The sequence below is a fragment of the Microtus pennsylvanicus genome, chromosome 2 (assembly GCF_037038515.1).
Source record: "Microtus pennsylvanicus isolate mMicPen1 chromosome 2, mMicPen1.hap1, whole genome shotgun sequence".
NCBI lineage: Eukaryota > Metazoa > Chordata > Mammalia > Rodentia > Cricetidae > Microtus > Microtus pennsylvanicus.
The window spans coordinates 133,693,205-133,716,416 of NC_134580.1; the positions used below are offsets into that span (position 1 = coordinate 133,693,205).

The 23,212-nt window shown below is 45.2% G+C and overlaps 2 protein-coding genes across 10 annotated transcripts in view; both read left to right on the forward strand.

The window, feature by feature from the left end:
- The window catches only part of Ralgapb (Ral GTPase activating protein non-catalytic subunit beta), a 90,462-nt gene extending 80,738 nt beyond the window's left edge, over window positions 1-9,724 (forward strand). For all 8 annotated transcript variants that reach the window (XM_075962875.1, XM_075962878.1, XM_075962877.1 and 5 more), the window contains 4 exons: window positions 6,360-6,468; window positions 7,135-7,213; window positions 8,211-8,359; window positions 8,978-9,724. In XM_075962875.1, coding sequence (XP_075818990.1) covers window positions 6,360-6,468; window positions 7,135-7,213; window positions 8,211-8,359; window positions 8,978-9,171 — 531 coding nt within the window. In that variant the 3' untranslated portion in view covers window positions 9,172-9,724. The remainder of the gene's footprint in view (window positions 1-6,359; window positions 6,469-7,134; window positions 7,214-8,210; window positions 8,360-8,977) is intronic.
- Window positions 9,725-14,549: 4,825 nt separating this feature from the next.
- On the forward strand, window positions 14,550-21,814 carry Adig (adipogenin). Of its 2 annotated transcripts, none has more exons than XM_075963916.1 (3): window positions 14,550-15,048; window positions 17,361-17,472; window positions 21,572-21,814. In XM_075963916.1, the coding sequence occupies exons 1-3, from the start codon at window positions 14,922-14,924 to the stop codon at window positions 21,597-21,599; spliced, it is 267 nt and encodes an 88-aa protein (XP_075820031.1). In that variant the 5' UTR covers window positions 14,550-14,921; the 3' UTR covers window positions 21,600-21,814. The 2 variants fall into 2 exon arrangements, with proteins under 2 accessions (XP_075820031.1, XP_075820032.1); XM_075963917.1 differs by having other exon boundaries at window positions 14,560-15,048; window positions 17,361-17,490.
- Window positions 21,815-23,212: the final 1,398 nt, after the last annotated feature.

A 23,212-nucleotide genomic window follows, 5' to 3' on the forward strand; every position in this document is an offset into this window, starting at 1 on the left:
ACTTCAAGAGGTTAAGAGGCCTCATAGAACAGTTTGAAAGAAATAGAGAATGCAGACATTTCAGTGGCTGCTTGCCCTAACCCTCTTAAAGCATCTTGCTTTTTATCATGTATTCTTTTCAGATTAGAAAATAAACCAAAAAACCTGTTTAACACTTGCCAGTGAGGAGACAGTCTCAGCACCCTGAACAGAAGTGAGCCTCTTTAACATAATAAAGCACATTGACTTAACAGCTAGCATCCTGTCTACAGGTGGAGAAGTAGAAATCTAACAGAGAAGTAAGACAAAATGCAGAAAGCAAAGAGTAAAACTGTTATTTGCCCATGGCTTGACCATGTACAGGAAACCTTAAGGACTCTCCATTGGAATCTAAGTGAGTTTAGCAGGACTGCAGTAAAGAATGCCATTGTGTTGACTAAGGTTTGAAGATGACACCCGGTGATCCTTGCTCTGTGTCTTTCTCATCTGTTATGATAAAAACCTGTGAATATGATATGTACCCTGTTAAGAAAAATCCTCTCTGCTGGCACACAGAAATCCATTCAAAACAGATTAAACCAAATTAAAACGCCCATGTTTTAATAAATGCAGTACTCTCGGGTGGCCGAGAGCATGGCAGGAAGACAGAAAACCAGGGAACACATGCAAAACCTGGGACCACATGTTCCTCTTCTGGGCGCCCACTTAAATACCCTGTGGGAGGGGTCAGGACCTGGCATGCTGGGATTTGTAGTCCCAGGCTGGAGGCTGGGATGGATGCCAGGGGTTGGGGTGACGCTCCCAATTTAACATCATATTCTGTCTCCCCTGCCATGCGTTTGTCCACCCGAGAGAGCTGTATTATTGAAACAAGGACATTTTAATTCAGTTTGATTTGGCCTGATTGGATTTTGGTGTGCCGGCAGAGAAGATTTTTCTTAACATACCCAATGATTGTGTATGATTTATGGCAAAGGGAGTTTGGGGATGTAATTAAGATTACTTTAAGGAGTCAAAAAGTAGGTGATCTACAGAAACCTGACCTAAACACAGAAGACATATCAGTCTTGGGCTACAGCTCAGAGGTAGCCCGAAGGTCCTGAGTTCAATTCCCAGCAACCACATGGTGGCTCACAACCATCTGTAATGAGGTCTGGTGCCCTCTTCTGACCTTCAGGCAGACACACAGACAGAATATTGTATACATAATAAATAAAATTAAAACCATTTATGTTTTTTTAAAAAAAAGAAGAATCTGGGGGCTTGTCATGGACTCTGGTCATTTGGTAATATATTTGATATACCTGTTTCTATCCTAATAAAGCAGCTTTAGTTCTAAGATTAAATTTAACTATGGAATTCTCTCTCCTGCACATAAAAGCTCTGATGAGGTTATTAGCACAAACAGTTTTATGTGTGTCCTGCAAGTGGTATGGTTTAGAGTGCCAGTGTGCTAAAGGGCATTCACATAGTCTGCTAACCTTGCAAAGAAACTTCAAGCTGATTGGGTGAGCCAGGCATCATTAAACATACCTGTAATTCTTGTATTCAAGTGGTAAAAGCAGAAGATCACGACTTCAGGGCCAACCTCAGCTACATAGTAAGTCTAAGGCCATTGTGGGTTACATGAGACCTTGTGTCAAAAATAGATAAAAATGATAGGCCAGTTACTTTCATACTCCGTACCCTCTCCAGCTGTCTCCTCTGTACAGGGTTTCCTCTTCCAGTGTTGTCTGTCATTTTAGCAGGCCAACTCCATCCTGCTCTCTTCTTGTTGTGTATAAAATATTTCTCTTTTTTGTACTCTGTTCTTTCTTTAATGTTTTTCCCCCAAAGAACATTGACTAGCCATCTTCACAGGGTCTCTGGGAATGTCCTACGTGTTTTGATTGAATTCCTTTTTTGTTGTTGTTTTTAAGACTTATTTCCTTTTTTGTTGTTTTTAAGATTTATTTTCTGTATATGAGTATTTTGCTTGTGTGTATGTATTTGCACCATGTGCATGCCTGGTGCCCACGGAGCCCTGAAGAAAGTGTCAGACTCTGGAATTGGCATTACAGATGGTTGTGAGATACCATGTAGGTGGTAGGAATCAAATCCAGAACCTCTACAAGAGCTTCAAGTGCCACGAGCCAAACATCTCTACAGCCCCTTGGTTGTATTTGCAATAACAAACAAACAAAAACCCCAGCAACAGGTAGCATTCTAATTCCAAAAAATTACTGGGCTTGTGCTTGATCACCAGTCAAGCAGAGGAAAACCACATCTCCTGTCTCTAGCCTCCCCTGAAAACACTTCCTCAGAAAGAATAGCAATGCTTTCTAAAAGATAAAACTAAAAATAAATTCAACTAGTAGCTTAAACTATGCAAGTCCCAGTACAAAAACACAAGTAACGTGGAAAACCAACACAATATCACTTCTAAATATCACTAATCCAAACTGGGCAGTGGTGGTGCAGGCCTTAATCCAAGCATTCAGGTGACAGAGGCAGGTGGATCTGTGAATTTGAGGCCAGCCTGGTCTCCAGATTGAATTCCAGGAGAGCTATGACTAAACAGAGAAACCCTGTCTTGAGGGTGAAAGAGAAAACGAAAAATCACTAATCCACGCTGGTCAAGGTGGCACATACTTTTAATCTCAGCACTGGCAAGCAGATCTCTATGAGTTCAAGGCCAACCAGGGTACAGTTACTGATCCCTCAGTAATAGCCTACAGTAAAAGAGAATCACATGAAATCCTAAAGAACTCAAAGAATGACTAAGTATGTTTAAAAATGGACTAGGTGTGACAGTACATCCCTTTATCTTAGCACTTGGGAGGCAGAGAAGGCAGATCTCTTGTGAGTTTATAGCCTGCCAGGACTAAAATGAGACCCTGTCTCAGGGGTGGGGGGTAAATTAAAGAATACACAAATTCCTGAATGAAGTCTAAGAAAAACAAAACAAAACAAAAAAACCCAGCTGACTGAATGAGAAAGCTGATAGAGGAGCCCATGGACTGGCACTGGTAAGACTACTTGTCATCACACCTGACAACCTGAGTTTGATCTCTGTGACTTACATAGTGTGGGAAGAGAACTAACATTCACAAGCTGTCCTCTGACCTCAATATACATGCTGTACCATGGTCATAAAAAGTAAATGTTTTTAATTAACACAGTCAATTCAGGTTATGAAAGAGAATTCAATAAAGAGAAATATTAAACGAAAACCATTGAAATACTGGAAATGAAAACCACAGTAAGATGAATAGAAAGCTCATGAAAAGCATTATGAACAGAAGTATTCAAAGAGAACATCAGAGTTTGAAAACAAGATGGAGAAATTGGGACACCAAACATTGACAAAGATTAAATTAGTAAGAAAATAAATGCAGTACTTTGAAAATGTATGTGATTGAAAAGATCAGATTTAATAAGAATCATGGGCAGAGAGAAGGAGAATTTCATTCTAAAGACATAGAAACCATTTCAGTACACAGAAGAAGAATTTCGTTCTAAAGACATAGAAACCATTTCAGTACAATCATAATGTTTCCCAAAACTAGGGAAAGAGATGCCAGCCCAGATACAGGAAGCATGTAGAATATGAGAGTAGACTAGAAAATGAACCTCCCATATCACAGTGTGTTTACATCACTAAATATACAGAACAGACGAAACAAACTGGGCTGGGGAGGTGGCTCCGTGGACAAAGTGGTGGCAAGAGTGCTGAGTACATCACTGGTCCGTGTTTAAAAAATACATCCACAAGGATATCAGAGCGACCAGTTAAGCAAGAGAGAGATAGGAAAACAGCATTCTAAGACCAACAAAATGAGAGGAATTAATACTGTCCTCTTAATAATACTTTTAATAGTATGGTCTCCTTTCTCCACAATCAAAACACAGACAACAGTTTGAATTTTAAAGAGGGATTTGTTGCCACCAAGAAACACACCACAAAAGACACCATAAAAAAACTAACTTCCTTAGGATTAAAGGATGGAGAAAGGTAGTCCATTAAAATGTAACAAGCAAACAAGCCTTTGTTTTCCTAAATCTGGTAAAAATATACTTGAAACCAAAACTCAGAAGAGTTCCTACATACTCTTCAAAGGAACAGTCCATTAATGGGACATTCTAATTTTAAAACATACATTGAAAATGCGTATACACGGTTTCATAAAGCAAATACTACTAAATGTAAATTCACACATTAACCCTATCATAGTAAAAGTATCCAATATTCATCATTTGGACAGGTTATCCTAACAAAAAATAAATAAACAAATCATCCAATAGGATATACTTTAACAAGTATAAATACTAATGGCAAACAAAATGCCTGACTAACGAGAAAGTTACTAAAGAAATTAGGAAATACGAAAATCGCTATTATCACAAAAATGGAAACACAAATACCAAAAATGTGGGGTACAATGAAAGCAAGCCTAAGAGGAAGATTATAGCTGTAAGTGCCCACACATATAAGAAACAACTATTTCAGATAAACTAACAGTTCACCTTAAGATCTTGGAAAAATAAGAACAGACCAAATCTACAATCACTAGACAGAAAAAAAATTAAGATCAGGGCAAAAATTAGTGAAATGGAATCAGAGAAACAAAGAATCACTGCAGCAAAGAGCTGGTTCTTTCACAAGATGGACAAACCTTCATTCAGCCTAGCTGATGGAAAGAGAGAAAGGCAGGTGTGGTGGCGCATGCCTTTAATCCCAGCACTGGGTCTGCAAGTGGGTCTCTTGAGTTTGAGGCCAGCCTGGTCTGCAAAGCGAGTTCCAGGACTTCTAGGGCTGTTACACAGAGAAATCCTGTCTGGAAAAACAAAAAGAAAGAAGAAAGAAGAGAAATCATAAATGACTAAAACTAGAAACCTAAGTGAAGTAACTGGTTCTTACAGATAACAGTGAAATTCAGAAAATGATCAGGACATGCCTTAAAAACGTGTATTACACAGAAAACCTAAAAAAAAAAACATGGACACTTTCTAGGTACATAGGGCATACCAAAATTAAATCAAGGTGAGGTTATTTTAACAGATTTATAACAAGCAACGTTGTTAAAGGACTTAAAAAAGAAATCTTTCCTAAAAGAGAGCCGTCCTGGATTAGCTTCACTGCTGAATCTGCTGACTTGTAAAGGACTAACACCAGTGTTTCTCAGGCTGTTAACAACAGGAAGCACAGAACACTCCAGAACTGGTTTCTTTTCTGAAACCAGTATTCTGATACCAGAACAAGATACAGACACAACAAAAGGAAGATAGATCAAGCTACATAGCTGCAAAAATTCTCAACAAAATATTTGCATTCCCAAATCAAGATCGCATTGAAAAGATCATTGGCTTTGATCAAGTTATCTTTATTCTAGAGATTTAGCTATAGTTCTACATACAAAAACCAATAAATGTAATAATACACTATGTAAACCTTTTCTAAAGAGTAGAAATCAGATGATCATCTCAATAGATTTAGAAAAGCCTTATGACAAGATCTGAACTCCTTCATTATGAAGAGATGGCTCAATGATTAAAAGCAACTACTGCTCTTGCAGAGGACCGACTGGTTTTCAGCATCCATGTTGGGTGCTATCACCACAGCTCCAGGGAATCTAGTGCCCTCTACTGTCATCCTTGGGCACCCACATACACAGACACACAGATACATAAGTAAATCTTTAAAAAGAAAACAGATGCATCTAAGAGAATTAAGACAGTCTCAGAAAAATAGATGTTCTTTTTTGTGAGTTAGATTTTGTATAGTTACATAAAATTATGTACAGATATATAAAAAGAAAGTAGAAACATTATATACTATAGAACATCATGCATAATAATAAATGCACCCTAATATATTGACACATAACCAAAAGTAGTTCACTAAAAATAAGCCAGTTGAGTGGCAGAAAAGGCAAATGTGCATGAGCTTGCCTCAAAGACAATATGAGGAAAATCAGGTATAGAGTGCTATTGGAACATTTCATCTCAGAACTAGAAATAACTTTCCGATGTTGCATTTTAGAGACCAGACAAAACAGTTGTATTTCTTTACCTGGGAAGCATACAGCTTTCTGGCCACAACAGAGGTAGATTTAGTCCTTTTAAACCTTTGTTAAAACATGACATGCAAATTTTATTACTTTTTATGCAAATTGTAATTGTTAAGTATTCGCTTGATACGTAAAAGTTGTATGCTGGACAGTGGTGACACACACCTTTAATCCCAGCACTAGAGAGGCAGAGGCAGGCGGATCTCTGTGAGTTCTAGGCTGGCGTGGTCTACAAGAGCTAGTTCCAGGACAGCTAGGGCTACACACAGATACCCTGTCTCGGAAAACAAAACAAAACAAAAAACGTCTTTCTCCTTTCCTGTCATATAGCTTAGTCCCAGTTCCAGAATGAAGAAGCTGCCTCAGGGTCGCCCTGTGCCTCCCCTTGGACCTGAGACAAGAGTGTCTGTAGTCTGGGTGGAACGCTACGATGATATAGGTACTGTATGAGGAAAAAGGTTTTCTCTAAGAACGATTAAGTTGCCAGTGACCTACCAAATGTCTGAAAAGGGCGGGTACAGAGACTTGCAGTTCATAAACCTGGGTTTGTATTCCAGCTTCTCTACCCATTTCAAGAAACCTGTTAATTGGGCATACTTGTGACCCTTCTTTTCTAGTTATGAATATTTGATAGATTAGTAGATACAAAGTCATTAACTGTTTTGTTTGTTTCCTAGTTAGTGTTCCCAGCCTTCTAGGAGCTCTGGGCCATCTTTCCATGTGCACAGGTGGTCTCGTTTTTATATAATTGCTTCCTTTGTCTTTAAAAGTTCTGCCATGGATAACTTTCTTAGGATTTTCGTTTGACTTAAGAGCATCAGAAATGCATGCTTAGCTTAGCACCCTGTCCAGCTCAGGGTTTATAGGAAAGTGTCATTCTGCTTCTAACCACGCCCTCACAGCCACAGGTCATATTCTCTGAAAGCCCTCTGCTTTCGGTGCACTTGGCCAAACATTGTGAAAGACAGCTTGTTTTTATGTGGGGAGTCATTAGGGTTCCACACTGTGGTGCAGCACAGATGGTACTTGTTGCTGCCTGTGAAGAGGTTAGGAAATGAATTCGGGAAAATCAGGCGGTGGTAACTGTAATGTTGTTGTTTTCTAGAGAACTTTCCCCTGTCAGATCTGATGACAGAGATCAGCACTGGTGTGGAAACCACTGCTAACAGTAGCACTTCTCTGAGGTATTGTCCTCTTCTTTGCTTGACTTCATCAGCATGTCTGTTTGTATCTGCTGGTTACACGTAATAAAAGAATAAAGAATTATAATCAAACAGTGGTTAAAGGCAAATAAGGAAAGAATCAGGACCTGAAGAGATGGCTTGGTGGTTAAGAACATTTGTTTTTGCAGAAGATACAAATTTAAAAAAAGTAAAATTTTTAAAGAATCAAAGAAAGGGCTGGCAAGATGGCATTTATGTGGCCCCTTTTTCCATGTTTAAATATGTGATAGACTAGTAGATACAGCTGTAAGCTGTTCTTTGGTTTCCCAGTCTTCCCAGGAGCTCTGAAGAGGGAAAAAGCCAGCATGTGAAATGCTCAGGAAAAAACAAAATTAAAAACTTAACTTATTGAAATACAATTGTTATACAAAAAGTTGTGCATATTTGGCGTGTTCAGTCTTAAATTTGGAGGTATATTTTACATATGAAACCATCACCACTATATCCTGTAAACATACATTATCACCTTTAGAAGTCTCATACCACTCACAGTACCTATAATTTATTATTTTTTTTGTTTTTTGAGACCATTTGTTATTATTATTATTATTACTATTACTATTTGCTTTGCCCTCTTAGACTTTTAATAATGTAATGCAGTATTACAGCCTTACTCAGTATAATGAACACTTGACTTCTAGAACTTACTTGTTCTGCATAAATGAAATTTTATATTTTTCCACCAAAAACCTTCCTGTTTCCATATTTAATCTCTGACTTTATTTTATGTTCTTCAGATAAATTCTATTATGTAGAAGAATTTATCTTTATATGCGTAACTTATACGTATGTATGTATAATTCCCATATTGGGCTTTTGCTGTTACTGCTTGTACTCTGGGCTCTGTCTTGACACTGTCACAGCCATGCTGACAACAGGTGCCAGGCCCTGATACGTGTTCCTAAACCTCATAGAAAAGATTCTTGTGTCTGAACTAAAAGGACTTATCTTTTCTAAGATCTACAACTCTTGAAAAAGAAGTCCCAGTAATCTTCATCCACCCTTTAAACACTGGATTGTTCCGGATAAAAATCCAAGGAGCCACTGGAAAATTTAACATGGTCATCCCCCTTGTTGATGGGATGATAGTCAGCCGGCGAGCCCTGGGTAAGTGCTGTATGTCCTGAAGGACAGGAGTCCTGACTTTCTTTGTTTTCCTTCACCTTTAAATTTTATTCTTATTTTTTGATAATTTCATAGATGTATTTAATGAATTTTAGTCCCTTTTCACTTCACAGTACATTGCCTCATTCCTCTTTGTTCTACTGAGGCCCTGTCAACATTTTATGGTGTGTGTCCCACTGAATTTAGATAGGCCCCATGTATGGCTGTGGGTTGGAGGTTATTGTACCATAGGACGCCAGCAAGCTGTTTGCCTTCTTTAACACTTTCATAAAACACAAGTAAGGAGATGGTCTTAATAGTCGCTGCATGTAGAAAATGCTGCTGTTTAAGCTTTAATCTGGTAATATAAAAAGGCCTTCACTAACTGAATGAATTAACTACCTAACTAAAGAGGAAAACAGAGAAGATGGGCTGTGGAAGAGCAGGCTTTGACTCTGTCCTGAGCTAATGTCTCTCAGCAGTTTCATCTTGGTGCTGTGTTTGTCTCTGAGGTGGGAAACCATGGGATTGCAGTGAAAGAGTTCCAGTGTTGAGAAAATGGGTCCCCTGAACATAGCTCACCTGACAGCTTACTGACAGTTATTCTCACCTGTCTTCAAGGCTTTCTGGTGCGGCAGACTGTAATAAATATTTGTAGAAGAAAGAGACTGGAGAGTGATTCCTACAGTCCACCACATGTCCGTCGGAAACAGAAAATCACTGACATTGTCAACAGATACCGGAATAAGCAGTTGGAGCCAGAGTTTTATACTGCCCTTTTCCAGGAGGTTGGGCTCAAGAACTGCAGCTCTTAGAGCACAGTCTGCCCAGGGCAGTGGACTGCAGAATGGGCTCTGACATCAAAGCAAGACAGTCCTGAAAAACACAAGCGAATCACTCCCAAGAACTCACTGTTGAATCACCAGAACCACGATGTGAAGCCACTGGCTCGAGGACTGCCTGCTGTCTGATGATGGACCTCACACAGTCACACTCCTGCTGAAAAGGACAACAAGCATTTTAGCCATAAACTTTCTTTTAAAGTGACAATTTTAGTAAATATAAGCCTTTTGAGGATAAAGGCTTTTATGCATCAGTTAAATACATGCATTGGTAGTGTCAACAGGCTTGCAAGGTAGGAGCTGAAGATAGTTTATACCTCGCTTTTTAGGAGGGTGTATTCAAAATTAAAATCAGTCTCAGAACCTTCCAGAACTTTTTAAGGCTCAAGTTGACACCGTGAAGGAGGAGGTAGCAGCTTTGTGCTCATGTTTCGATCTATTTGTTACCTGTCATACTGACAGGTGAAACATAAAGGGTTTTACTCAGATGAGTCTGACATTAAAATATTTCCTATTTTTTTCTCCATGTTTAAGCAAGTTGTCCCTCTCTCTGCTGTGGAGATTTGTCATATGGCCTCAGCTTCTTAGCAGACAGATGGCATGGAGGCACAGCTGTGTACTCTAATGGCTGTGAGTGAGCAACGATGCCTCCTTTCTCCATTACTGTTCAGTTCGATGGCCTGAGGATAGGGTAGACATGGTTTCTTGATTAAATACCAATAATGGGAGTTCACAACAAGCTGAAAATTATTTCAGGACCAAGCAGCAAGCTGCAGTAGTTCTTGGAGGGTTCTATTTGTGGTTTAGGAGGAAGTGTCCCACTGCCACTCAGCTCTTTAGAGAGCAACTGCTTCACAATCCACAGAATCAGTGTCATCTCCATAGGTGGCAGCTGCTGTTATGTTTCCTGGTCTTAGCCAGCTGAAGGTACAAGTCCCTGCCAGGACTCTGGAATATTTCAGTCACTTGACTGTTGTTTTTCTGCAAGGGACTAAGCATAGGAGGTGGCCAGAACCAAACTGTTTTAGGACTCCTGTTACAGTGTTCACTATATTCCAATTTTTATGTTCTTACTCCTTCAGTAAGATTATTTGTCTTAGAAAACAAGTGACATGTATAGTCCAAAGAGGAATAATCAGAGATTAACAGGGCTGTTCCCCCGTTGTCATTAAAATCTGCAGATCAGGGTCTACTGTTTGGTTTGAGGTTTTGCTCTTTCCCGAGGATATTAGGGGCAGTGTTATACCTGCTCCTCTGTGCAGGTGCCTCCATTCTAGAAGTATGTCTTCTGCGGTCCCTGAGCAAGAACCATGGGTATAGCATCCCGTAGGCTGAAGTTTGCCACAACCCCCCCTTTTTTTTCTCTACTCAGGTACAGGCCCCCCTCTCCTCCAATCTTCCTTGTCCTTGGTGTCATCCTCTTCCTTCCCACTGTGAGTCTAGTTTCCATTCAAGGCATAGTGTTCTGTCTTTGATTTTTTTTTTTAAAGCCAGGCAATAATCTAATGTCTTCAGGAGATAACCATGGGGTAAGGAATGTTAAAAATTAGTAGTGAGGTTTTCCCTAAAAATATTCTAGTAATTCAGCAAGAAGAGGTGAAATTGAACAACCTTTAAGATCCTTCCAGACTGACACTTCATTTTTTGTTCTGTGTGAGGTGAATAAAGAGTCTGTACATACATGTGCAACTTAGAACATTCCAGAGGCTGCAGATAACTGATAAAGATGTACTTCTTTCCTACTCTGGGGATTGTTTAAATAACACCAGAAAGGTGACGTATGGGATTTATGTGTGGGGTGGGCTTTCTGGCCCTTCCCCTTCGGTTGGCTCTAATTTCTAACTCTTTATAATTTTGATAACTTTGGTGAGAGAACAACAATGGCAGATGTAGTTTGACATCTGGGGTACATGGTAATTCCCCAAGAAGGGAGGGAAGCCCTAGTGTGTACAGCCAACAGAACTTGGGATGCACCCCCTCACTGGTTCCTTCTGCTCCACATAACATCTACCTACCAGAGGGTGTGATAAAGAGCCTTGGGTCTCAGAGTGTGGTTTGGAATCCTGCTCATTGAGTTCACCCTCCTGCCTGCGCTAAGATCACTTTGAACAGAATCTTGTCAGAGGAACATACTTAGTACTTACAATAATCTTAGAAGTTCACTTGATAAATTTGCCCACACAGGCTCAGAAACTTTGAAGAAACACTGGAACCAATCTGGACTGTGGTTTAAACTGTTCGGTTGCTGTACTTGGATGCCTAGGCACTCTCAAAGAGGAACATTTACTAAGGGTATTTAGGCTGGCAGCCCCCTCCTGTTCACTTCTGAAACTGGGGGCGGGAGTAGGGGATTGCTCCTTTGCCTGAGAGCACAGGAGACAGGGCTCTTAACCTCTTCAAACCTTGCTACCACCTTTCCCATTTGTCTAGAGTTTCCTCTTAAGACCTCCTGGCCTTTGGCTTCTTGAAAAGAAGAACTCCAGTGGTAGGGCAGCCCTCCCAGCCATACAGATGCATGTGCCATGCACATGTGTATATGAGCATCTCCCTCTTCAGCTCCCCGATCTTAGGGTAGCTCCATCATGGGGCTCACCCATAAAAACATCTACACTTTGGCTGGCCCTGTCGGTGTCTGGCTCACAGGTAGTAGGACAGCCTGGAAGAACGGCTCCCTGTCTGCATTAGGGGAGAATCAGGTTCTGCAGGCTGACCTCTCCAGTGATGAGTTTTCCAGGGTGTGGAACTTCCCCACAGAGTCAGCCTTGGGCAGCGCTGGGCAGGTGGTGACAACTGTCCTAGAGGACATTTGACACTCTCCTGGCGTCAGTTGTCCATTAGCATTTAAAGCCTGTTCAGGCGGATCTTTGGTATTAACAGTGACCATTGGCACCCGCTGGTCTGTTGTCAGCACTCCCTGACATTCCCTCTTCCTGAGGGGTCCGCCTGGCAGTGGAGTCACTTGTCTCACTGCTGGCAGAGCCGGGCACTGCATAGTGTTTTCTCAGAACAGCCACCCTTGTTCTTCAGACAAGTTTTTTAGTGATGAGAGGAAATGTGTAATTTGGGATTCCACAGTGCCTTGCATATGGTAGGCGCCCAATACCTATTTGTTGAAGCAAATCAAGTTCTTTGTCCCCACAGTGACCAACGCATCTTCCTCTGAAGGGCTTGGCAGTTGTGGCTAAAATCTAAATATCATTATTTGCTCGAAACCATATTTACAGTTTGTATGAATTTCGGTATATTGCCAAGATGGGATCTTTTTCCTATTGTATTTTCTGTAAATATTTCTGCCACTGATCTGTAAAGTAAAGGAGATGTAAATATGAAGGTGTGCCCGTGTCCCTCGCTGCCTGTGTTGGATCTGCGCTAGCCTGGGAAGAAGGTGCAGAGGTTCGTATTTATGCCTGTCCTCCGTCCACAAGAAACCCACAGGATATTGAATGTAATAATACACGCAGTCAATTAAATTTTAAGGAGCTTCTTATCTAATAACTTGGTGTGTCCTTTTGGTTGTAGGCCACGGGGCTGGCTCCTGCTTGGTCATTCTTACGTCACTCTCTCCAGGAGGGTCTGCTCAGTTTTAGCTAATCTAGGTTTTCACTCTAGGTTTTTTAGTTTTCCTGAAATACTCAAAATTAGGCTAATTTTAAGAGAAAAGGACATGCCCTTCTAATGCTGGCAGGAGTGTGTAGAATTAAGATACAAAGGCTGGAAGTTGGGGGATGAGTGAGTCCTGGGGTTTTCTGCCTGTAGAGAAAAGTAAGGACATTCCAGATGGGGAGGGCACAGAGGTCACCTATGCCCTCACTGCCCCTTTGCACTGGTTGGCTCAGAGGACTTTACAGGAAACATGTTGGGGCCATGAGCCTGGGTCATAGGTGATAGGCTGGCGAATCTTGGACACATAAGTGAGAGCTGTTAATATGCCTGCCTGCACCCGGAGCCACCCCTCCAGCCTGGCACCAACTCCACAGAACTGCTGTCCTGCTGCATGTGAGCTGCCTGGGACCCAGAGCCGCCTTCTCCCTTTTTCTTATCCAGCTCTACCTGCCAGCACAGGACCTACAACTGGGCCAATTGGCAGAAGAAGCTGACTTCAGTGGCCCATTTTGCGAAAGTTTCATAGCTAGCCAAAAATATAAGCATTTAAGTTTTTCCACCTCTGTAGCTCAGCTCTCCGACACAACTCCATACTGACCCGGCACCTAGAAATCCCAGCCCCAACTGCTCCTTTTCTGGCCTCTGAGCCTGCCTTGTCCACAGCCTGCCGTGTTCTTAGGTGCTCGTTTGAATCCTGTTTACCCAGACTTCTGTGGGTCTACTCAGCCTGGCCTGGTTCCCCCTCTCTGTAGACTGGCGTCCTCCTCCATGACTTGCCCTCTAACCCAATTTTGATGTATCAGCTTCCCAGTCTAGGACGACCCTGACTTCAACCTGTGCTCTTCCACTATGAGATGCTGTGTTCTCCCACATCATGCCTGCCTCCCGCCCAGTCATGACTCAACCGCAGGGGTGCAACCTCAATGAAGGAGGGTGAGCCTAGGAAACGGCACGTTTAACGTACCTCCCAGCCCCACTCATCTTTTGAAGACTGCACAGGCCAGTTTATTACAGACAACCCCTGACTCCCAATGCCCACTTCCTGCCACAAGTGTAAGTCCAGGCCAGGTGGGAAGGGATGATAGGTGTTGTCTTGCCCCACCGAGACAAGAGGGCAAGTTTTTAGAAGTCCCTTGCTAAAACTCCTAATAAAGGTAAGTAGAGGAAGCTTCAAAATAATGTTATTGTTAAGTGGTGGCTCAGTGTGTGGCCCGACAGGTTTAGCCTACAACATTCTAACAAAGTCTGATCCCATCTGTTTGTGTTTGGAGGGGCAGATGCACCCAAGGTGTTTTCCTCCTCATCTCTATTAGAACTGGGTCTTTGTCTGGATGGAGCTTGCCATTTCGGCTATTCTGGCTAGCCAGCTTGGCCCTAGGATTCCCTGCCTCTTCTGGGATTACAGGAAGGATGACAAACCCACCTTTATGTGGATTCTGGAGACTCCCCCAACTCTGGGCCTCATATTTGTGGGATAAGCATCTTATCCTCCTTCCCTATCTCCTGTTTTAAACTTGGAAGACTCCACATAAAAGCCAGATGTTAGCCTCTTGTGGGGGTGGGCAGTGTGGCAATGCTGCATCTGCCTTTCCTATGCAGCAACTGTTGCTGGAGCTCCCCAGTCTCTTACCTTCCAGCACTGAGCTTCCTCCGTTCCCTACAGTGCCCTGTCCACAAGCGCAGCCGTATGCTGGTGTGTGTGTGTGTGTGTGTGTGTGTGTGTGTGTGTGTGTGTGTGTGTGTGTACGTGCCACTGGAAGCAGCACCCAGGGCCCTAGCTGGTTCATGGCCACACTAACTATGAGTAGGCGAGTACCTTTTGTGGGCCAATGTTTGTCCTTCTGTTTCTCTGAGTTTAGAATTGCTCAGTTCCCTCAGAGGCTCGCATGAGCCCTGTGGCTGCTGGGCTAGTTCAGCCCTGGCCGTCCTTCTCAGAAGTCAGCCTGTCTCCCAGCCAGACCCTTTCTGCTCCCTTTGCCTGAGGACTGTAACTTCCTTGTTACATCATGCTCACTGTTAAGTCACAATTGGGCTGAAAGCAGAGCCTGGCCAAGCCGCCAGGCACTCAGGGGCAGCCTGCCTGCTCAATCCAGGTGGCTTCACATGGCCACAGGTGCACAATGAAGTACCCTCTGGTGCCGCTGGTGAACGACCTCACGCTCTCTTTCCTGGTGTTCTGGCTCTGCCTGCCCGTGGCTTTGCTGCTGTTCTTGATGATCCTCTGGTTACGATTCTTACTCAGTCAAGGTAAGCTAGTCCAGGCTGGTCTCTTCATTTTGCAAGTGGGCACAGAAGGGGAATAGCACAGCATTTTAAATGCAGCTCCAGTTGAAATAAGTTTTTTTCCTTCCTTTCTTCCTCCCTATCGTGTTTTGTTGTTGTTGTTTTGTTGTTTTTGAGGTAGGGTCTTATTAGACAGCCCCAGCTGTCCTGGAATTCACTATGTAGACCAGGCTGGTCTTGGACTCGGGTCTGCCTGCCTCTGCCTCCTGAGTGCTGGGATTAAAGGTGTACACTGGCATGCTGGCAGTTGGGAGTTTCTTAACAGAGTTTGATTGACGCATATGTGTGTCTGCTTGTCTGTGGCCCCTCAGGGCCACTGCTAGTGCTCAGGCTGAGCTGCTGAATTAGGAAACAGTGCTCAGATACCGAGCAGAGCTCGGACTGGCTCTCAGCTTTATTCGGGCCCTCCCCCGTGTGCTTTTGTAAACAACGTGAACAGTGGGGCATAGCAGCCTTTGCTGTTTTGAGGGGGGAGGTGACACTATTCTGGTTTTTGGCCAGGCCTTCTCTGGTACACACAGGATCATGGAGGCTTGTTGACAATGGTCCTGACTGCAGCACTTTAGCAAGACTGGGTAAAGCAGTTCCCAACCTGTGGGTCACGACCCTCTCACAGGGGTCACATCAGGCATCCTGCATGTCAGATACTTACATTACAGTTCATAACAGCAGCAAAATTACAGAGAAGTAACAATGAAAATAATTTTATTGTCGCGGTTCACCACGGCTTGAGGAACTGTATTAAAGGTCGTAGCATTAGGAAGGCTGAGAGCCACTGAACTAAAGGCTAACATAACTGACCATGAAAGAGGCTAGGTGGCCGGAGGGTTGGGATATAGCAAGAGGCACCCTGTCTCCCCAAAGATCCCTCTTAACTCAGAGGCTTTTCTTTCCTGTTTCTAGGCTCTGTGACCTTAGGTCGGCTGGGCAACAGTATGCCCAGCTTGCTGCCAGCTCTGGTCACAAGTTACTGAGGCGATGTGAGCAGCACCCTGCACGGCCTGCCCCATGATCCTCTTGTCTGGCCTGCTCATGGTCTCACAACAGTTTCCCGGCAAGAGCCTCAGAGGGCCTTGAGTTTCTGAAAAACATGTTTTAAGCATATTCACCCCATTCCCAGGGTGGGCCAGAGTCCTCCCTTGGGGCCCCACCCAGGCAGTAGGCCTGGCAGCTAGGGGAGTCGAGGCTTGTTGGAAGCTGTCTCTGGCTGGGGGTGTGAGTTGGTAGAGTGCCACATAGCACGCAGGAAGCCATGGTTCTGATAAACCAGGCATGGTAATACCTGGTGTACTCTCAGCACTCGGGAGGTAAACACAAGGGGATCATGTCATCCTCAGCAAGTCTGAAGTCTGGGATACACCAGACCTTCCCTCTGGAGTCTAGTATCGGTTCCTTGATAGATTATACTCAAGTCAACTTTGAACATTTAGAAGTCATACTGAATGCCTGACGCATACCGTCTCCCTCCAACCCTGAGGAGAATCCTGTAAAGAGTTCCCATTGCCCACGTGGGGAAACTGAGGCTTGCCAGGAAGAAGCAACCTGCCCAGAGTCAGCCTGGGCAATGTCATCGGTACAAATTTCAGGGCTGCCTGAGCCTCAGTTTCCTCACCACAAAGTGAAGGCAGTCACACCCCCGTACACAGGTACACGACTTTCAGGCTGAAGAAAGGCTTTATGAGATCTAGTGCTCTTGTTGCAGGGAGCCAAGGACCTGTGTACATGGTACCTAGTAGGTGCTTGTAGGCTCAGCCAGTGCCGGCTGAGTCAATGGTAGCTGTGTCAGTGTGGAAGGAAGTACAGCAGTGACTTTGGGTGGCTTCTCTGGAGATGACATCTTACCTCCGCCTTTGATCTTCAGTGAAGTCAGCCACTCAGAGGTGACAGCACCCTGGCGGCACTGTCTTCTAACTCTTAGTTTCTCTGTGTGTTCTGCCCTGGTGCTGGGATCTGGTCCAAGGTGGTTGGTGGCTTGCAGCCTTAATAACCGCAGGCCTGTAGTTTTTTTAGCGTCATACATTCTGAAAGATACAGGTAGACCTCAGGCGTCCATCAGCTTCGGGTATGCCACCGAGGTCTCCTGTGAAGTGAGTGTGGTGGTTGAGTCGCCCAGGCCTCTCATGATAGAGGTGTGTGCTTTTAGGAATTCTTTCCTTCACATGTGTGTTCACCACCAAGCAGTACAAATCACAGATGTTTGGCAATGACTGGCCTAGAAGATGAATGATGGGCAGGTCGGTGACGCGGGGTCTCTTCAGTGTTTCTTGTCTCTACAGAGTCAAAGGAAGATTATTCAGATTTATGTTTCAACTGGGAGCCCTGGAGCAAAAGACCTTCTGAGTCTGGCCATGAGGAGACATTCTGTGACAATGAGGACAGGCACTACTGGTGAGCCTGTTCTACCTGGTAAGATCTTTGTGGGGGACCCCCGAGACTGCAGGACGACCTTGGGCCTGCCAGCAGCTGACTCACTAGGGCAGGCTGCCTTGCTATATGACTGCCCTGTGCCCTGGTCATGCTGAAGAACTGACTGTCCTGCCATGCTCTACACGGCTTCAGGGATGTGACCTGACTGGGACAGTGAGGATATGAAGACAGGGCAGACACAGACATAGAAAAGCTTGGACCGGGTGATCTGGGTTCTCGGAGGGAGCATGTTTATTGCATGCATTTGGATAGGGAGGCAGGGTCCATGGTATACAGCTGGATGAGAAATGTCTTAGGGTTTTATTGCTGAAAAGAGACACCATGACCGTGGCAACTCCTAAAAAGGAACATTTCACTGGGGCTGGCTTACAGTTCAGAGGTTAGGTCTATTATCCTCGTGGTGGTAAGCACGGTGGCGTGCCGGCAGACATGGTGCTGGAGAGGTAGCTGAGAGTTCTACATCTGGACCCACAGGCAGCAGGAAGAGACTGAGATACACTAGGCCTGGCTTGAGCTTCTGAAACTCAAAGCCTGCCCCCAGTGACACACTGCCTCCAGCAAGGCCACACCTCCCAATAATGTCAGTCCCTATGAACCTTTGGTGTCGTTTCCATTCAAACCACCATGAGAAATCAGGGTCTGTGGTACACAGCTGGGTGAACGTTGGAGGAGGCTGCTAGTTGGTTCCTGGCTGCTCAGAACCAAAATAATCACACAGATACTGTATTAATTAAATCACTGTTTGGCCCATTCGCTCTAGCTTCTTATTGGCTAACTTTTACATCTTAAATTTAACCCATCTCTATTAACCTGTGCATCACCACTAGGTCGTGGCCTACCAGCAAAGTTTCAGCGTGACTGAATCCAGCGGCAGCTCCATGGCTTCTCACTGGCTCTGCCTGCCTTCTCCCAGTTTAGTTTAGTTTTCCCCACCTAGCTCTGTTTGCCTATAGCTTTGCTATAGGCCCACAGCAGTTCCTTTATTAACCAATGATATTCACAGCATACAGAGGGGAATCCCACATCAGGTGAAGAGACAGGTTTAGCTCAACCCATAGGTGTAGTCTCTGTAAGAGAGCAGTCTTCAGGGCACACACATCTGGGGGAAGAAGACTATAGTGGGCTGACGTGGGATTCCCCTCTGTAAACTGCTTTGGTCTGTTGATAGGTCAGAGTAGAGCTAGGCAGGGAAAACTAAACTGACTGCTGGGAGAAAGAAGGCAGAGTCAAAGAGAGAAGCCATGGAACCGTCTCCAGAGACAGACATGCCAAAACTTTGCCCGTAAGCCATAGCCACGTGGCGATACACAGATTAATGGAGATGGGTTAGTTTAGGCTATAAGAGCAAGCTAGAAATATGCTTAAGCTATTGGCCAAACAGTATTGCAAATAATATGGTTTCTGAGTGGTTATTTCAAGTCTGGGCAGCCAGGAACAAACAAGCAGCCTCTTACTACAGCCCACGATACCAGTCTTCGTCCTGGGTTGATGGTCCTGGAATGTGCCAGGTGTGTCCCCTCTGCATTCTCATTGTGAGAGCTATGGCAAGGATATTCCCATCTCCATATACGCTGGGAACTTGGAGTACCAGGTTGGTTAAGGAATTTACCCAGAATGCCAAGTGGTGGTGGTGCAAGCCTTTTAATCCCTGCCACTTGAGAGGCAGAGGCAGGTGGATCTCTGAGTTGGAAGCCAGCCTGGTCTACAGAGTGGGTTCCTGGACAGCCAGGACTACACAGAGACCCTGTCTTGAAAAAAAATTAACCAGAGGAACAGTGTGGTGATACTTTGTGCTGTAACAAAGCTTGCCTAAAGATCAAAGGGCGGAGCTAGACACTAATTAGTCATAAAGGCCAGGCAATGATGGCACAAACCTTTAATCCTAACACAGGGAGACAGAGGCAGAGAATCTCTGGGAGTTCAAGGCTGGGCTACTCGGAGATTGATTCAGTCTCAAAGAAAAACAGCCAGGCAGTGGTGGCCCACACCTTTAATCTCAGTACTCGGGAGTCACATGTCTTTAACCCCAACACTAGGGAGGTGGAGACAGGAAGGGTTCTGGCTGGGCAGAGAGAGGAATATAAAGTGGGAGGAGACAGGAACTCAGGGCATTCAGTCTGAGGATTTGAAGAGATAGGATACCCCATTCAGTCTGTGTTATGTCCAAATCTGCAAAATCCCCCAAAAGCCAACAAGGAGACCGAGTCCTGTATGTAAATGCAAAGAGGCTTTATTTTATGCAAGTTTGCAAACTCGGTCTCTCCACATGTCCAACGTATTGGAATAAATGGAGAGCCCCAAGCTCAGTTAGAGTAGGGTTTTTATAGTAGTAAAGGTGGGGGTGAGGGGTTTCTGAGGTTCAGGATCCCTGATTGGCTGACATTTGTCTAGGGGTGTCCTGGTGAGTATGTGCTGTCAGGTGGTCCTATCTACAACGCTTGGAACGTTAGGCATTTCCTTTGGATGATCTGTTCTTGGGTGGTGCTCAGGTAATCTCGTTTGTGGTTCTTCCTGCAACCAGGTATTGCTTCAGGGTAAACTACCAAGACTCAGGCCTCCATTAAATTTATCGATGGCTGAGTCCTACACTGGCAGGTGATAATGGTTGGAAGTAAAGAAATTCCTGTGGATGATCTGTTCATATTTAGCTTATCATGGCTGGCTCCTACAGTCTGAGGATTCGGTAGAGCTAAGAACTAGTGACTGGCTGCTCTGCTTCTCTGATCTTCAGGTAAGCTTTATCTGTTAGGTCACAAACAAAATGTCAGCACAGAACGGTCTTGGCATCCATTTCCACGGGGCTAATGCCATTTCCAGCCAGTGACTCCCTGATACGTGTCGACATCACGCTAATCTTCTTCTCAGCTCCGTCACCTGCCCATTTAAGCTCTCCATGTCTTGGGGTGGGATTCTCCACTCCCATTGCTACCCAACACCCAGTGGCCTTGTTCCCTTCTCTTTCCTACCTCCCTCCACACAGAGGGGCAGCTGACTCAGGTAGCTGACTCTAGCCACCACCTCCTGGCTCAACCTCAGGCTCCCTCACATCCAGCCATGACTGCAGGTCCTGGTGACACACATCTCTCTGTCCTCACGGCTGTCTGACTGTGAGCATGGTCAAGCGCCATGCTCTCTAGTTGACATGGCTGGTGGAGGTGGAACTGTGAACTAGGACCCCTCACCCAGCCCTCGCCGTGCCTTAGAGCCCTTGCCTAACCTTTCTGGGCCACAGCCTCACCAAGTGAGACCTTTTCCCCAGAAAAACTCTCACAGAATCGCGTGATGGGTTGGTGCACAGGGTGGGCTTCATGATTGTTGAAATCACACAAGGCCCCATGGTCAGAAGTCTGTGTTTGACTTCACTCCCTGCTATGGCTGTCTTTAATTGTTTTGGTGTCTTAGTGTTTGGGTTTGAACACAGAGACTCAAGCATACTAGGCAAGCTCTGTACCACGGAGTCACACACATCGCCATCCAAAATTCTCAGTTTGGGAACAAGAGACCATCCACGTCCATTGTTAACGGGCCCCATAGTCAATGAACGGGGCAAGCAAAGAATGTTTTGACTTCAAGAAAGGGCTCGGCCTGTCTACAGATTGATGGAGGAAGGTCATTGGTTAAAAAAATAAACTGCTTGGCTGGCCCTCATAGGTTAAAACATAGGTGGGAGGAGTAAATAGAATAGAATGCTGGGAGGAAGAGGAAGTGAGCTCAGAGGCCATGCTCCCCTCTCCCGGGCAGACGCATGAAGCTCAGACCCAGGATGGACGTAGGCTAGAATCTGGTGCTACACAGATTATTAGAGATGGGTTGATTGGGATATGAGAATTAGCCTGTAAGGGCTAGAGTTAATGGGCCAAGCAGTGTTTAAAAGAATACAATTTGTGTGTTGTTATTTCGGGTAAAGCTAGCCGGTGGCAGGAGCTGGGTGGCAGAATGCAACCCGCAGCTCCTTTCAACAACAGATAGCCCCCCCCATCCACTATGGCTCTGCATCCCTTACCCTTCACTGACTTCATTCCTAGCCCAAGCACTTCTTATTCCTGGCATGTTCGTCTAGGTATCATCTGGGCCCAAGTGGATGGTAGAAAGAGAACACTGGACACCAAGGAGCCTTCCTGGGACCTCCGGTGGTCAGACCTACCAAGCCTGTTGCCGAATCATCTGTCCTCCATCAACACAGATGACCGGAAGCCTTTCAGAGAAGAGTCAGGCCCAAGGAGTTTATAGGGGACAGCTGGCCAGCTCAACTCCCAGGAGGTGTGGGGTCCCTATTAAAGAAATGGGGTTCTTCTGTGCCCTGCCAGAGCTTCTGGTGTCCGTTCATTCACCCCCGACTCCCTCTGGACTGTCCCACCCTCACGTCTGCTCTGCCCCTCTGAGCTTCCAGCATCACCCATCAAGCTCAATCCTTGTTTAGACTGTAGTGTGCCTGTCTACCGCGCCTGCTGTGGTCTCCTTACAGCGGGAGCATGCGTGAGTGTTGGCTGTGTGAGCCCCACTCTCCGGAGAGCCTCATGTGGGACTGTGGCTAAAAGGGTTCTATGAGGGCAGATCTTGATTGTCCCTCAGTTACAGAGAGGGAAACAGGCACAGCAGTTGAGCAACTTTGCCAAGACATAGTGGAGGAACAGGGATTCCTACCCAGCCCAGTGATTCCTCAGGCATGTGCTGACTCAGTGTCCATTCTCTCCAGGTGGGGAACTGGACACAGGTGGTGGGAGACTTTTAATTTTTTTTTAAGACAGGGCATACCTATGTAGCTTTAGCCTGGAACTCACTGTGTAGACCATGTTGGCTTCAAACTCACAGAGACTAGCCTGCCTCTGCCTCCAGAGTGCTGGGATTAAAGGAATGTGCCATGGTGCCTGGAGAATTCCCAAAGTCTCCTGCAGCCCTTCTGGTTGCCCCAAGGTGACAGGGAAGATACACTAAGGGAGGAAACAGGCCTCCCAGGTACTATCTGATGTCACATTGTCCCTCCCCCAACATCCTACTGGACACCACAAAAACTGAAGGCATCCCGAGAAGAAGATAGATCCTGACTTGCTAATCGGTGGCCATTCACTATTGCTCCTCAGTCCTGTGAGAATGACCCACCCACAGCACCGATAGGAGCACTCCCATCTCCCTAAGACTAGCTCCCTGCGGTCCTGCCCAGAGTCCCAGCTCCGCAGAGTAGTGCTGCCCTTTGGGATCCGAGCCCAGCCCATGTTGCTGGTGAGGCTTCTCTTCCACCAGTGGAATGCGAAGACCATGTCTGACTTCACCCACAAGTCTGCCCCTATGTGGAGATGTTCCAGAAGGTTCCAGAAGGTGCAGGGCAGGCCACACAGTACAGCTCGCAGAAGTTGCCAAGTCTCCCCACAAAGGGTGACACCAACACCGCACGAGAAGGTCATGTTTTTCTAAACCTCTCTGCATCACTAGCACACAGACACATACGCAGAATCACACACATCCTCAGGTTCTCACGGGTACACACGTGCCTCAGCAGGGCTGCAATCTGTCTGATGGGCCTGGGCTTCCTGGTGGCATGTGAACAAAATATCTTTGGTAATGGCTCTCACGCAGCATGGCTGGAGCTGCCCCCTGGCTTTGCCTGGAGTCTTCTGTACCAACCCTGGTGTAAGCAACCGGCATCTGCTCAAAGGTCAGAAGCCCCTTGCAGCGAGGCGTGCTGGGTACTGACGGCAGAGCT

Bases quoted from the DNA above. Each gene is read 5' to 3' on its own strand.
- Adig (XM_075963916.1), top strand. From the start codon at position 14,922: ATGAAGTACCCTCTGGTGCCGCTGGTGAACGACCTCACGCTCTCTTTC. The intron at 15,049-17,360 runs GTAAGCTAGTCC...TTGTCTCTACAG, and splicing joins ACGATTCTTACTCAGTCAAG to AGTCAAAGGAAGATTATTCA. The intron at 17,473-21,571 runs GTGAGCCTGTTC...ATGTTCGTCTAG, and splicing joins AATGAGGACAGGCACTACTG to GTATCATCTGGGCCCAAGTG.